The 14355-nt window shown below is 37.2% G+C and overlaps 1 protein-coding gene across 1 annotated transcript in view; it reads left to right on the forward strand.

Moving 5' to 3' along the window:
* The first annotated feature begins 68 nt into the window (after positions 1-68).
* LOC117294912 (transient receptor potential cation channel subfamily V member 5-like) overlaps positions 69-14355 on the forward strand; it is a 28442-nt gene continuing 14155 nt past the window's right edge. The window contains exons 1-3 of the mRNA XM_033777462.1: positions 69-758; positions 6793-6969; positions 12536-12725. Coding sequence (XP_033633353.1) covers positions 374-758; positions 6793-6969; positions 12536-12725 — 752 coding nt within the window. The 5' untranslated portion in view covers positions 69-373. The remainder of the gene's footprint in view (positions 759-6792; positions 6970-12535; positions 12726-14355) is intronic.

Here is a 14355-nt window from a genome sequence, read left to right on the forward strand (position 1 = left end):
ACACCGACTGTAATTCAACCTGTTTGCTTGTAAGGCGGACACGATCGCTAGCGAGAGAGTGACGATAGTACGATGACAATCATCAGCACGGACGGCGAGTGTGGTTAATGTGAAATGAATGAATGAGAGATAATGGGGCTCATCATGATATGGCTCGACAGTCGTTTCCGAAAGCGGTCATCATAAACAAAATGTGATACTTGCACATTGTATCATACAAATTACAAGTTTTCAGTCATCGTTTGTTGTGCGAGCGCCAATACTGTGGAATGCTGAAGAGTGAAGGAGACATATTGTGTGTGTCATTTTGCTCTATGGTGTCATCATCACATAACATACACTTTCCTGTCTATCAATATCAATCAGGACAGCAATGGACAGAAATCGCTCTCCTCTCCATCACCAGGGCGGGGAGTACGGAACCTGTGACAGCAACGATGTAGATGTCTGCATGGAGATTTACGAACTCTACGAAGACCTCGTCGAGCTGGCCAAGGAGTCCCTGAAAACGCGTCGCGGTCGGGATGCTCTCGAGAGCAAAATACGGGGGAAGGATGTCGGTAAATTTCTGTCAGACAACGGTGACGTGAAGAGAGTGCCGATCAAAACACTGGTCAAGATCAGAAATCAGGATAATTGGATTGAGACAGATGTTGTTGATGCTGTCAACGGCAGCCGGAGGAAGAGGAGACCCTTTGCCAAGTCTCAGAAATCTGGGACAGTTATGGGGAGCACGAATAAGATTGGAGCTGAGCAAGGTGAATCTTGGGAGTCAGGAATGTTTATTATAAATGTTGTATTTTAAATATTGCAGAAGGAAACCAGGTTTCCCCTTAAAAGGGAAGGTATGGCTTTTGAGTGTTAGTGTTGAGTTTTGTTCCTAGAAAGGAGCTGCTTAATTATTCTACCAAAATCAAGATTTCGAACCGTTCGACTGTTTGAATCCTATATAAATGTAAAAAATATGCAATAAAACTAGCCTGTGAAAATTTCATTTAAAAAAATGTCAAGCCATTCACCCAAAATTTCAAGTCATTCACCCAAAATGTCTAGAGCAGTTATGTCCATCCACACACAAAAGAATCATCTGTAATTGAATTACACAATCTGCTTAGATTTAAATGTTTTTGAATTGCTGAGAGCAAAATGTTTAATTATCAACACGAACAGCTTCTTACCAAACAAGTTTTTATAGACATACTTTTTGAAGTAATTCTTGCCAAAGATTCAGTACAGTGGCCTATACCCCTCCCTTTTAAAATATTAATGTTTTGAAAATGAGATGAAAGTAACCATAACTGAAATTATCTTCAAGTACTCGCTAATCCTCCAATCAGATTCGCAGAATGGAGTGGTGATAAAAACCTATATTGCACGGCTAATATCACTACCATGCGTATTGTGTGTTCTATATCACGCGCCAAGTTTGCTTGGATATGGGACGCAGAAGCCCTATATTTTCCCGTATTCCACTGGCGCTTGTGTGATAACTTATATAGTATCTTGTTGACCCAAAATAAGATGTTGAAAGGGTGCACGTGACCACATCCTGAGTTAAGCTTTATACTGTAGCCTCGGCTCATGCTATGTGTTGTTGTTTGTAAAGGAGTAACCTGGGCCCTTAAGCAGAAAATATTGCTTAGCAATTTTCTGTCTTGCAGAAGTGAGCAGGAGCAGGATACCAGTCACAAATTGGGGTTCATGTGAAATAGTATTTTGGCTGGTAACCTTGTAATTCTGGTAAGCACAATGTTACTGTGCTTATTATTAAGTAGATGAAATTGGGCAAGGGCCAGTGTTTACACTGATCCAGATACTGTTTATGTTTTTAAAAGTAAATATACAGAGGCTGTTTGCCATTAGCCATGTATTTCCAATGGGAAATCATGTAATTGGTTTATTTTGGGATTGCCTACCAGGAGTTTAATGTTGCAGTATCCTATGGTCAGTGATCAATCCGTTGGTTGACAGTATGTAAATATGTTAAAACTGTTATGTTTTTATTTGAAATTTTGAATTACATACAATCGCTTGAAGACAGACAGTCACAGTTTTCTGTAACCAAGAAAAAAATCATGATTTATTGTTTAAAGAAACGATTGCACCATCACGTACGTTAAGTTGAAACAAACTGAGGATTTTCACCTTATTGGTCAGACATGAAAAATTAAATAGAAACTTGATGATGGTGGTCATTTATTGACAGAGTGTGTGATGGCCAAGTGGTCTATATCAAACTGAAGTTTTTATTTTGGAGTCATTGAAGTAGGGGTTTATATCAAAGTTGTGACACTTCACCATTGTTGCTTCTCACCACCCAGGAGTAGTGGATGCAAGAGTAGAGATTGTTGATGCGAAGAGGCATGCAACTTTTCAGATGATTTCCTCATTTTTTGTTTCTCAACTGAGCCTTTGAAAAAAGAAAAGTGTACAAAGTGTTGCTGTGCTACAATTTTTTTATTTTTGTGTGAAAAACTGTACTTGCATGAGAGCCTTTGTGAATGGTGACTAACCTATGCAGACATAATTTATGGGAGATTCCAAGCAAACATCCATGCATGGACATGACACAAACAAAATAAAATTTGTGTCACAACTTTCTTTCCACTTTGAAGTTATTGCTACATGTACATGTAACGTATGAAAGAAAACAGATATTAATTTTTTTTACACCATGCATTCTGTACCATTTTGTACAAATACAGCTCATGTTTGCACAAACTGTGAACAGACCCTAAAAAGTGAGCATACATGTATTAAGGTGGTTTCTTCAAAGTTAAATATTTTCCCCTATAAAGATTACATTGAGGCAAAACTTTAATAATTGTGAAAACCTGTACCTTCATGCCTGTGATAATGGTGACTAAGCTATGCACACAAATATGGTTTGATCCATACCTGCAACTTGTGCAGTACACGAGACACAATTATTCTAGTTGAACGAATCATAACAATTTGTAGGTTTTTTGGTCACTAATTTGCATCTAAATTGCGTGCACACTATGGCTCTGAAAATATTGAACACGGCAAATGAGAGCCATGTTCCATATGCTTATTATATTTGGCTTGAAAACAATTCAACTCAAATTCTTTTCAAAATGTATAGAAAGGCCTCACTGCCTCCAATATACATTTTGTAATTTTACAAATCAAATTCTTTTTTAAAAGGGATAGATAGGCCTCACTGCCTCCAATACACATTTGTAATTTTCAATCAAATTTCAAACTCATCAATCAGCAATCTCAAAATTCCATACACAATTTAAGGAAATTATGAGTTTATATTATGACCTTCCCTTCATTTTAAAGACAAAGAAAAGAATAAGTTGAGAACAAATAGTTTTCAGACTCCCAAGGGGGCTTATTGGCATATATATACATGATTTACCCATCAGTTTCCCTTTTTGTTTATTATTTGACAATTGATTAATCAAATTATTATTATTATTATTATTATTATTATTATTATTATTATTATTATTATTATTATTTATTCGGCCAGTGTCAAACACAAATACATACAAGTAAAACAAAGGATAATAAGACTTCAAAAAAGGTAACTTAAATACAGGGTAACTAGAGGAGCGGGATTAGACAAAAGGGTACAGGACAGGTACGGGATGTGGAGGAAGGAAGAGGAAGGGACAACAATCCATTCTAAGACGGCCAGGATAAACAAAAGGGTACTACTACTAAATATATTATTTGTTGACCATATTATGTTTGTTTACAAAAAGAGTGGCCCATGTACATTCTAGGGCCTTTTGGCAGGCAAGATAATACACTGGTCTTACTGTAGTTTACATTTTGTGTCATAATTTTCACATAAATTTAAGAAGTATAAAAATAACAGCTGAGCAGGTTTTGAGGAGATATGCCCCAATCTTCGTACCAAAAGTTGAGAAGAATCAAATCTAAAAGAATCTTAAACTAAAACTGAAGATTTTATCTTATCTGTACTTTGCCTTTAAATAAAATAAAATAAAAAAACATTTGTAAGGAATCCACAGTCTTCTAAGAAACAATGTTATACAACCTTTAATGTCTTGTGAGAAGCAGGATGCTGTTGCTTATGGATGCAGTGAGGTGGGGGAATACTATTGAGTAATTTAAAAGGCAAAGAGGCATGGTTCTTAATCCTTTTGACATGGATGCTTAGACAAAGAGGATGGATGGAATTATTAAAAAACTTGCTAAGCACAGACAGAATTCCAATCTGCTGAACAGATTTATGCAATTGCAACAGGGCTCCAAAAAGAAAGGTAAACTTTGCCTTAACAAAAAAACATTTGTAAGGAATGCACAGTCTTATAAGGAACAATGTTGTTTACAACCTTTAGTGTGTTATGAATTTGCTAAGCAGAATTTCAATCTGCTGAGCAGCTTTATGAAATTGCGCCCAAGTTAAAAAAAAAAAAAAAAAGAGGTAAACTTCGCCTCAAAAAAATATTTGTAAGGAATGCATAGTCTTCTAAGAAACAATGTTGTACAACCTTTAATGTCTTATAGAAGCAGGATGAGACTGTTGCTTATGGATGCAGTGAGGACAGGGGAATACAATTGAGTAATTTAAAAGGCTCAGAAGCATTGATCTTAATCCTTTAGGCATGGATGCTAAGACAAGGAGGATGGTTGGTTATTATTAAAAGATGAGATGCCTCTAGGATTATCATAAAACGAGACAAGAATGTAGGTGGTGACAGGTTAGGCTCAAGATTTACATTCACTAAGAGAGAGAGGGAGAGAGAAAGGAGCAGCATATTGATATTTAAAGGAACATTACAGAACTGTGCAACCCCAAACAAAGATATTGACAAAATAGGGACACCGCCAACATAGGGTTAGATAGGTCAGTTGCTAGAGGTCCGGGACGTTTATCCGGAGGTTGTTGGTTCGAATCTCTCTCTAGTCAATTCTTTGTTCAACCCCAAAAATCAGAATTGTTTTTTGCTAATGAAACAGTTGCTGGCAGTGTAAGCACTTATGTAATCCACCATATAAACACACGTACATAAACTGACAAATCTGTAGAAGCTTGAGATCAAGTGGCCAACTGGGTCACAAGAAAATAAGTGAAAAAATTATTACACGGTTTGCATGGCATTGATTAAGCAGAAGAAGAAGAAATCGCTCAGTGAGCGAAAAACTCCAGACGGGAATTTAAAAAAAAAATTTATTTAACATCAAATATGACATTTCAGACAGAAATATTTCAAGGGATGTTTTTTACTATCATCATCATAAGACTGTGTCTTAATGTTTTGCAATTGTTTACACTTCGGATTGTTCTGTAAGGTCCTTGTATTTTCATTTGTTTGGATTGCTATATATTTTCCTGTTGTAAAATTTTAATGTTTTTATAATTATTTTGTTATGCGCTTGTGTACATTTTATGGAATGGGCGCAATATAAATGAATAAGTTATTACAATAAATTATTAAATTATTATGTAAATCTGTGATCTTAGAATTTTTTTTACCAATTCTGTAATGTTCTTTTAAAGGAATGAAACAAGTGGAATGCTTACCAATCAAAATAACCTGCAGTATTCATGCAGAGAGTGGAGCATCACTGCTCTCTCTGAGAGAGACCTTGCTCGAAGCGCAACGCCATCACCACTTTGGGGACTTAAAGAGATGGTGCAACATTGGAGAACATTCATTCTCATCATGTTATACACTTAAGAGATATTGTATGATTGGTTGATTGACTTATTGATTGATTGATCAATTGATTGAATGATTGATTGATTGATTGACTGATTGATTGACTTTGTTTTACTTTTAAAAGCAAATACTTCAAAGCAAATACTTTATTCAAACACAAACTATACAGTATTTACAAAAACACATAGAAAACTCAATTGTTACAGTAATAGACAAGAAATATCTGTTACAAATAACAGGTCGGAAGCTGGGATTGAAGAAATATCCAAATTAAGCATGGTAGACAAGGACGAAAAACAGAATTACAGAGTCCATTTAATGATTGATTGAACATTGGAGACCAATTTATTCTTATATCATGTTGATTACTTAGACATATTGATTGATTAGTTGATTGGTGTATTGATTGATTGATCAGTTGATTGCTTGATTGACCACTTTGGGAATTTAAAAACATTCTGTGAATGAGCTATGGAATTTTTGAAGCAATTTATTATTTACTGTTCTGTTCTTTCAACATGCTTCAAATGTTGAGTAGAAAGGTATTTTTTATATATTGAACTTTTATTTTATTAAAGACACTGGACACCTTGGTAATTGTCAAAGGCCAGACTTCTCACTTGGTGTTTCTCAACATATGCATAAAATAATTAAACCTGTGAAAATTTGAACTCAATTGGTCGTCGAAGTTGCAAGAAGAAAGAACACTCTTGTCACACGAAGTTGTGTGCATTCAGATGCTTGATTTCGAGTACTCAAAATCTAATTCTGAGGTCTCAAATCAAATTTGTGGAAAATTACTTCTTTCTCGAATACTATGTTACTTCAGAGGGAGCCGTTTCTCACAATGTTTTATACTATCAACAGCTCTCCATTACTTGTTACCAAGTAAGGTTTTATGCTATTATTTTGAGTAATTACCAATAGTGTCCAGTGCCTTTAAATTTGAAACTGTTGAATTAATATTATAACTATTATTTTAATAAATTTGTTTCTTTATTTATTTTTTTGTTTAGGGGGGGGGGGGGGCTTTCGGTATATCAAACCCTTCATTTTTGCATTGTTTCGATTATAATGGTGCAAGTGGGTTATTTATTGGATATCTTTATGACTATTTGGTTGATAGATGCAGAAAGAGAGGTGTGTTGGGACATTCATCGTCGTGGTTATTCAGGAGAGACGTTGCTTCATATATGCTTCATGAGTCCCGTAAACGGAGACATCAACTTTGACATCGCTAAGCTACTCATCAGGGCATGGCCTAAGATGATTAATGACTTCATCCTCGGATGCGAGAATTATGGTAAGAAAAGTTTGTGGGTATATTTTATTCAGTGGCAAGTTGTGGCTTATCAGTTATTAAGAGCACCGGACTCGAGCTCTGTTGTTTCTGATCAGCAGAGTATGGGTTCGAATCCCAGTCGGTGAGTCGTGACACCTGTGTCCTTTAGCAAGACACTTAACCGTGATGCTTTGTTGTTTGGATGGGACGTAAAGCTGTTGGTCCTGTGTGCTGTGTAACTCACGTAAAAGAACCCAGAGAAACTGAGAAAAGCGAGCATGAAGCCATTTCTCAGGGATCTGAAAGCAAACAATTGTATGCAACAAGTGTGTTTCCTTTCATTTTTTTCTCGCTATTTCGATGACAAATTTAGTCACAATTTTCACAGGTTTGCTATTTTCTGCATAAAGTTGGGATACACCAAGTGAGGATACTGGTCTGTGACAATTACCAAAACTATACCCTGCGTTTAAATCATGCTGTTTGATCTACTTCTTTAGTGATGATGATGCTGTTTTCAATGGATTCTTGAAATCTATAGCTCCAGGGGCGCATAACATTTGGTTCCCAGATTCACCAAGTGAGGATGTCTGTGACAAATTACCAACAAGTATAGAGGCCTGTATATTCTTTTTTTGAAAGGGCAAGGGCACCAATGTATTTTCTACTTGTTAAAGGGCACCCTATGAGGACAATGTAACTTTCTATTGGAGCACTTCAACAGGGGGCATTGAGGCAGTCGGCTTTGATGCCTCTGTGAAGTATCAGAGTAAACCCTGCCTTTAAAATAGACAAATAAATAAATAAATTAGTTAATTTAGGTGAGCAGTTTCTGAGAGATGAGATTTTGTAATTAATATTCCACAATGTGTTTCCTGCCTATAGATATGCAAGGCACTCGACACCTTTGGTAATTGTCAAAGACTGGTCTTCTCACTTGCTGTATCTCGACATATGCACAAAATAACAAACCTGTGAAAATTTGAGCTCAATTGGTCGTCGAAGTTGCGAGATAATAATGGAAGAAAAAACACCCTTGTCACACAAAGTTGTGTGCTTTCAGATGCTTGTTTTTAGGACCTCAAAATCTACTTCTGCGGTCTCAAAATCAAATTCGTGGAGAATTACTCCTTTCTCAAAAACTAATTTACTTCAGAGGGAGCCATTTGTCGCAATGTTTTATACTATCAACAGCTCCCCATTACTTGTTACCAAGTAAGGTTTTATGCCAATAATAATGTTGAGCAATTACCAAAAGTGTCCACTGCCTTTAAATGAATACACAGCAGTGGTTTATGCTCCTTGAGCTGCTTAATAACAGACAATGTACTCATGTGCCACAGACTGTTGCTATAGCAATGTTGGGATAATTTAGAATAATTTAGATGTCTGGCATTTAGACACATAGCTTTCCTTATCTCACAAACAGGGCAATCCGTTAGACTATGGGTGAATGAGTTTTTATAATAAATAATATGTGATGAATACACAATTTTGATGCATACTGTCATTGAAATCCCATTAAGATGTAATGAAATAATTGTATTGTCAAAAGAATTCTGCTGTGTCATGTATGTGTTGTGTTGAGCAATGAATTATGAAGGTGGAAATTATATGTGTCTTATTATGGTTAGATGGACAAGGTCGCTTGCATGTTCATATACCAAAGCTCAAATTGGAAGGAAACCCACATAAATGCAGGGCTTGTACATGAAGCTCAACATTTTTACAGACCACCAAAATTGAGTTTACAAGACCAGGGCCCAATTTCATAGAGCTGCTAAGCACAAAAATTTGCTTAGCATGAATTTTCTTCCTTGATATAAAACTGGATTACCGACTAGATTTCCATTTGTTGCATATTGCTTGTTACTGGTATTCAGCTGTTGTTTTCTTTCCCTGAAAATCACATGGAAATTTGTTTGGTAATCCTGTTTTTATCAAGGAAGAAATTTCATGCTAATCAAATTTTTGTGCTTAGCAGCTCTATGAAAATGGGCCCTGATTATAAAGATGAACAAGCACTAAAAGAAAAGTCTCTCTCATTTGTTGCCATGCTACTTCGATACTCAACAGAACTGAATGACATATCAAATTTATTATTCATTTATAAATACCTCAGACAGTTTCGCTACTCCTATTGGTGGAGAGTGCGTCATGTGGGTGTGTATATAGCTTTGTTTATGACCGGTAAAAAGTGTTAATTCATGGGCATGACACGCGACCTTGCACCTGTTCTTATAAGACTGTTTCTTCTTTCCTATTGGTTGAGAGCAACGGCTGAAACAGTTGTGCCACATCACGCGATACACGTGACGCCCACAGCATTCCCTTATAAGGAGTTGTTTACGTGAGGGCAGCGGAGGGCTCTACCATTTCATAGCTGGAGGGGTGTTGTGTTAAAGGAGATCATTTAACAATTATCTTTTTTGCATTTATCTTACTTTTTGACCAAAAAGTGATGACGTTTTTGACCGAAAAAGGTATTTATGAATGGGAATCAAAGTGTGTTGAATCGGTTTTCAACTAGTGGTTTAAACCCGCCAAGGCCTGGTTCTTGATAATTAACCTCGACTTCGTCTCGGTAATATTATCAAGAACCAGGCCTCTGTGGGATTAAACCACTAGTTGAAAACCTCTTCACCACACATTGATTCCGTTATTTACACTTTAAACAAAGATACAACACATGCAATGAGGTATAACTGTTGTTAGTCAATTTAAAAACTGGCCCAATGCTAAAAGTACTGGCCTCTTGCGATCCTGTGTTCGAATTCAGGGCTCAAATTTGGGGGGGGGGGAAATAAACAAAACTTCACGGTTTGTAGCTCAAAACTTTTTACTACACTGTAGCCAGAAAATTTTATACAAGACCAGAATCAAAAATAAAAGAACACTGACTGTCCGACACAGTTTCCCATTTAAGCTGTTTTTTGGAACAAGCACTCAGAGAAGATTTATCTCAATTTTTCTTATGGGTATTTAATACTCAACAGAATTGAAAGGTATTTATCAAATTAAATTTATAAATGCAGTGAGGTCTATTAGTACTCAAAATCACAAGACTGCAGGACTTGTTTGGCCGTAAGTTTACCGGCCCGACACAAAAATCACTGGCGGCCCAGTGTTAACTTTGAGTCCTAATAATTTTGAGCCCTGCAAACAACTGTGATCTGTTGGTAACTAATGGTAATTGTCAAAGACCAGTCTTATCACTTTCTATATCTCAACAGTTGCATAAATAACAAACCTGTGGACATTTAAGCTCAATCGGTCATCAACGTTGGGAGATAATAATGACAGAAAAAAAACACCCTTGTCACACGGAGTTGTGCGCTTTCAGATTCGAAATCTGAGGTCTCTAAATCAAATTCGATGAAAATTGCTTCTTTCTCAAAAACTACATCACTTCAGAGGGAGCCTTTTCTCACAATGTTTTATACTATCAACCTCTCCCCATTACTCGTTACCAAGTAAGGTACTTTTGTGCTAATAATTATTTTGAGTAATTACCAACTGAGTGTCCACTGCCTTTAAATACAATGTATGAAAGAGAACAGTTGTATCGCCGTCATTTTATTAAGAATGTAATTTTGCCAAGCACAATGTTCAGCTTTACATTCATTTGAACAGAAATTGTGCTCTTGTCAGAAGTGCTGAAGTTTTATGGATTTTATGCGCTAACTTATTATAACGCTAATAATATTTAATTGAGCCCTCTTGCATGTGATGAGAATATTATATGTCAAATGAACAGATAAACAGCGCAAAATTTGATTGACCTAGTTACTTAATTGGTAAAAACTGTCTGTGTAATTTGAGGTATTGAAGTGGAATGACTAGACTTAGCTAGACAATTAAACCAAGTGTGAGATGTGAACATGTGAGCATAGAGAACACTGGTGTGAAATTTTAATTGTGGGCATCATTGACTGCGTTTGTAAAGTCCAAAGAGTGAATGTTGTGTTTAGGGCCCATTTTTTGTTTATTCATCAACTCTTCGTTTTGTTTTAAAGGAACGTTACAGAATTGGTAAGAAACAAAACTCATGAAGATCCCAGATTTACATAAAACTTAACGGTCTAATGATGATGATAGAAGAAAACATCCCTTGAAATATTTCTGTCTGAAATGTCATATTTGATGAAAAAATCAATAATTTAATTTCGTATTTGGAGTTTATTGCTCAGTGAGCGTTTTATTCATTTTTGTTTTGGCATCGATGCAACGCAAAATTTCTAATCGTTTTTTTTTCACTATTCTGTCGTAACCCAGATGGTCGATCGATCTCAAACTTCTACAGGTTTGTCAGTTTATATATATGATGGATTACATAAAATGCTTACACTGCCAGCAACTTTTTAGCGAGTAAAACCAATTCTGTAATGTTCCTTTAAGCACAACACTTTTGAAAAGATTGTCCCCTTTTGCCTCCCTTCCTAGTGCTTTGATCTTTGTCAAGATTCTTGAAAATTACAACAGCGTTATAACACAAGTTGTTGTTTGACTTTGAAACAACTTGTACTAAAAATAGAATTACTCTGACCTCATGCGCCAACATCACACGTGCCCTACTCTTTACCATGCTCACCATCTTGGGAGTCAAATTGCATGTAATGATATGCTGAGTGCGTAAAACGCAGCATTGCCTAAAATGTGCATTACACTGCGTAACACGCAGGGACATTGACTACAAAATTGGGGCAACCAAGGTTATTGGTCAGGTTGAATAATGTCAATAGGCCTTCTTGTCACTGACGCTAAAAACCTTTTGAAAAAACATCAATCTACATGTATGTCCTCCATCTAAGACAAGTCATTGGAGGTAATGCATCCAGATACTTTATAAATACCTTGTTATGAACATTCTCACTAAAGGCAGTGGACACTATTGGTAATAGTCAAGACTAGCCTTCACAGTTGGTGTATCTCAACATATGCATAAAATAACAAACTTGTGAAAGTTTGAGCTCAATCGGTCATCAAAGTTGCGAGATAATAATGTAAGAAGAAAAAAAACACCCTTGTCACATGAAGTAACTGTTGTGTGCGTTTTATATGGTTGATTTCGAGACCTCAAGTTCTAAATCTGAGGTCTCGATGTCAAATTTATGGAAAATTACTTCTTTCTCAAAAACTACCTTACTTCAGAGGGAGCTGTTTCTCACAATGTTTTATACCATTAACCTCTCCCCATTACTCATCACCAAGAAAGGTTTTATGCTAATAATTATTTTGAGTAATTACCAATAGTGTCCACTGCCTTTAATTGATGCACCAAAATCTGGCACTTCTCAACAATTTTAAATGTGTCATTTTAAAAGTGAAGACAATCGAAACATCAACCGTTTGAGGTATGTTGTTTGATTATCTAATAATATACATTTACCTTTCAATTTTTAGCTATTGTCGGTACTTTAAACTTTAATCACATCGGCCATAAAATTTTAGAGCAAGGAAGAAGAGTTGAAAACACTCCATACTTGAACAATCTCATCAACTAATCAAGAATACGACAAAGTGGACTTTTGATCACTTCATAATTATGTAAAACCCGTACTAGATTTTTATGATCATTTTATTTCAGGCGAAACCTGTCTACACAAAGCCATTGTCAGTGAGAACTTTGGTATGGTCAAGTTTCTGATTGAGAATGGAGCCGATTTGAATGTCCGATGTTACGGCCGATTCTTCCGACCGGATGACCAGAAAGCTTGGTGTATAGACTCACTGGACCATGAACCATTTAACCTGTACAGTAATACCAACTATGAAGGGTAAGTTTTTTCAAACACATGGTAGTATTCGGGCCTTGGGGAAAAGGTGACACTGTCATTAAAGCTTTCCCAATTCGTGCAAAACGGTAGGAACAATTTGGGCACAGCATTACAGGTAGCAAAAAGAAAAAGAGAAAATTAAATTAGCTGCTGCAAACAACTTACCAACCAAATGGATGGTGTAAATGCAAAAAATAGTTAATGGCCTGACGTTTCGACCCTAGTCTTTCTCGAAGTCTTTCTCGAAGCTAGGGTTGAAACGTCAGGCCATTCAAGAAAGACTCTGCTAGGGTCGAAACGTCAGGCCATTCGAGAAAGACTCTGCTAGGGTCGAAACGTCAGGCCATTCGAGAAAGACTCTGCTAGGGTTGAAACGTCAGGCCATTCGAGAAAGACTCTGCTAGGGTCGAAACGTCAGGCCATTCGAGAAAGACTCTGCTAGGGTCGAAACGTCAGGCCATTCGAGAAAGACTCTGCTAGGGTCGAAACGTCAGGCCATTCGAGAATGACTCTGCTAGGGTCGAAACGTCAGGCCATTCGAGAAAGACTCTGCTAGGGTCGAAACGTCAGGCCATTCGAGAAAGACTCTGCTAGGGTTGAAACGTCAGGCCATTCGAGAAAGACTCTGCTAGGGTCGAAACGTTAGGCCATTCGAGAAAGACTCTGCTAGGGTCGAAACGTCAGGCCATTCGAGAAAGACTCTGCTCGGGTCGAAACGTCAGGCCATTCGAGAAAGACTCTGCTAGGGTCGAAACGTCAGGCCATTCGAGTAAGACTCTGCTAGGGTCGAAACGTCAGGCCATTCGAGAAAGACTCTGCTAGGGTCGAAACGTCAGGCCATTCGAGAAAGACTCTGCTAGGGTCGAAACGTCAGGCCATTCGAGAAAGACTCTGCTAGGGTCGAAACGTCAGGCCATTCGAGAAAGACTCTGCTAGGGTCGAAACGTCAGGCCATTCGAGAAAGACTCTGCTAGGGTCGAAACGTCAGGCCATTCGAGAAAGACTCTGCTAGGGTCGAAACGTCAGGCCATTCGAGAAAGACTCTGCTAGGGTCGAAACGTCAGGCCGTTGACTTTTTTTTCCCAAAAGAAAAAGAATGTGAACGGTCTTCATTTGAACTCAGTGCGCTGCCGTTTGAGTTTGTGTCAGCATACAAGTGTATACATATATGCAACTAAAGTGGGTCTATTTGTCTGTCTTTATGATTTTCCCGCTAAGGGAACTCAGCAAACATCCACAAGGGAATATGAACGCCAAGCTAGCAACATCCAATACCTCTCATAAAAACATTGCTTTAATGCCTTGATGATTATGAGTTGAATATGAATTATCAAGAAATTGTGATTCAGTAACTATGATGACAAGAGATAGTGTAGTTATTGTTGAATCAGCAGTCAGCTTTGAAGGATTCGAACCAAAAACGTTGTGATTGCAAGTCCTGGGGTTGATTTCACAAAGATAGTCTTAACCTCCGACTAGTCCTAGGAGTTATTAAAAACGTAAGGCTAGTCCTAAGTTAGGACGAGTACATGGAACTCATCCTTACTCAAGATAAGACTAGTCTTAACTCTTTGTGAATCCACCCCTGCAGTCTAACTAGGCTAAAGTGACCTGGGGTGGATTTCAAAAA

The sequence above is a fragment of the Asterias rubens genome, chromosome 9, assembly GCF_902459465.1.
Source record: "Asterias rubens chromosome 9, eAstRub1.3, whole genome shotgun sequence".
In the NCBI taxonomy this organism is placed as follows: Eukaryota; Metazoa; Echinodermata; class Asteroidea; order Forcipulatida; family Asteriidae; genus Asterias; species Asterias rubens.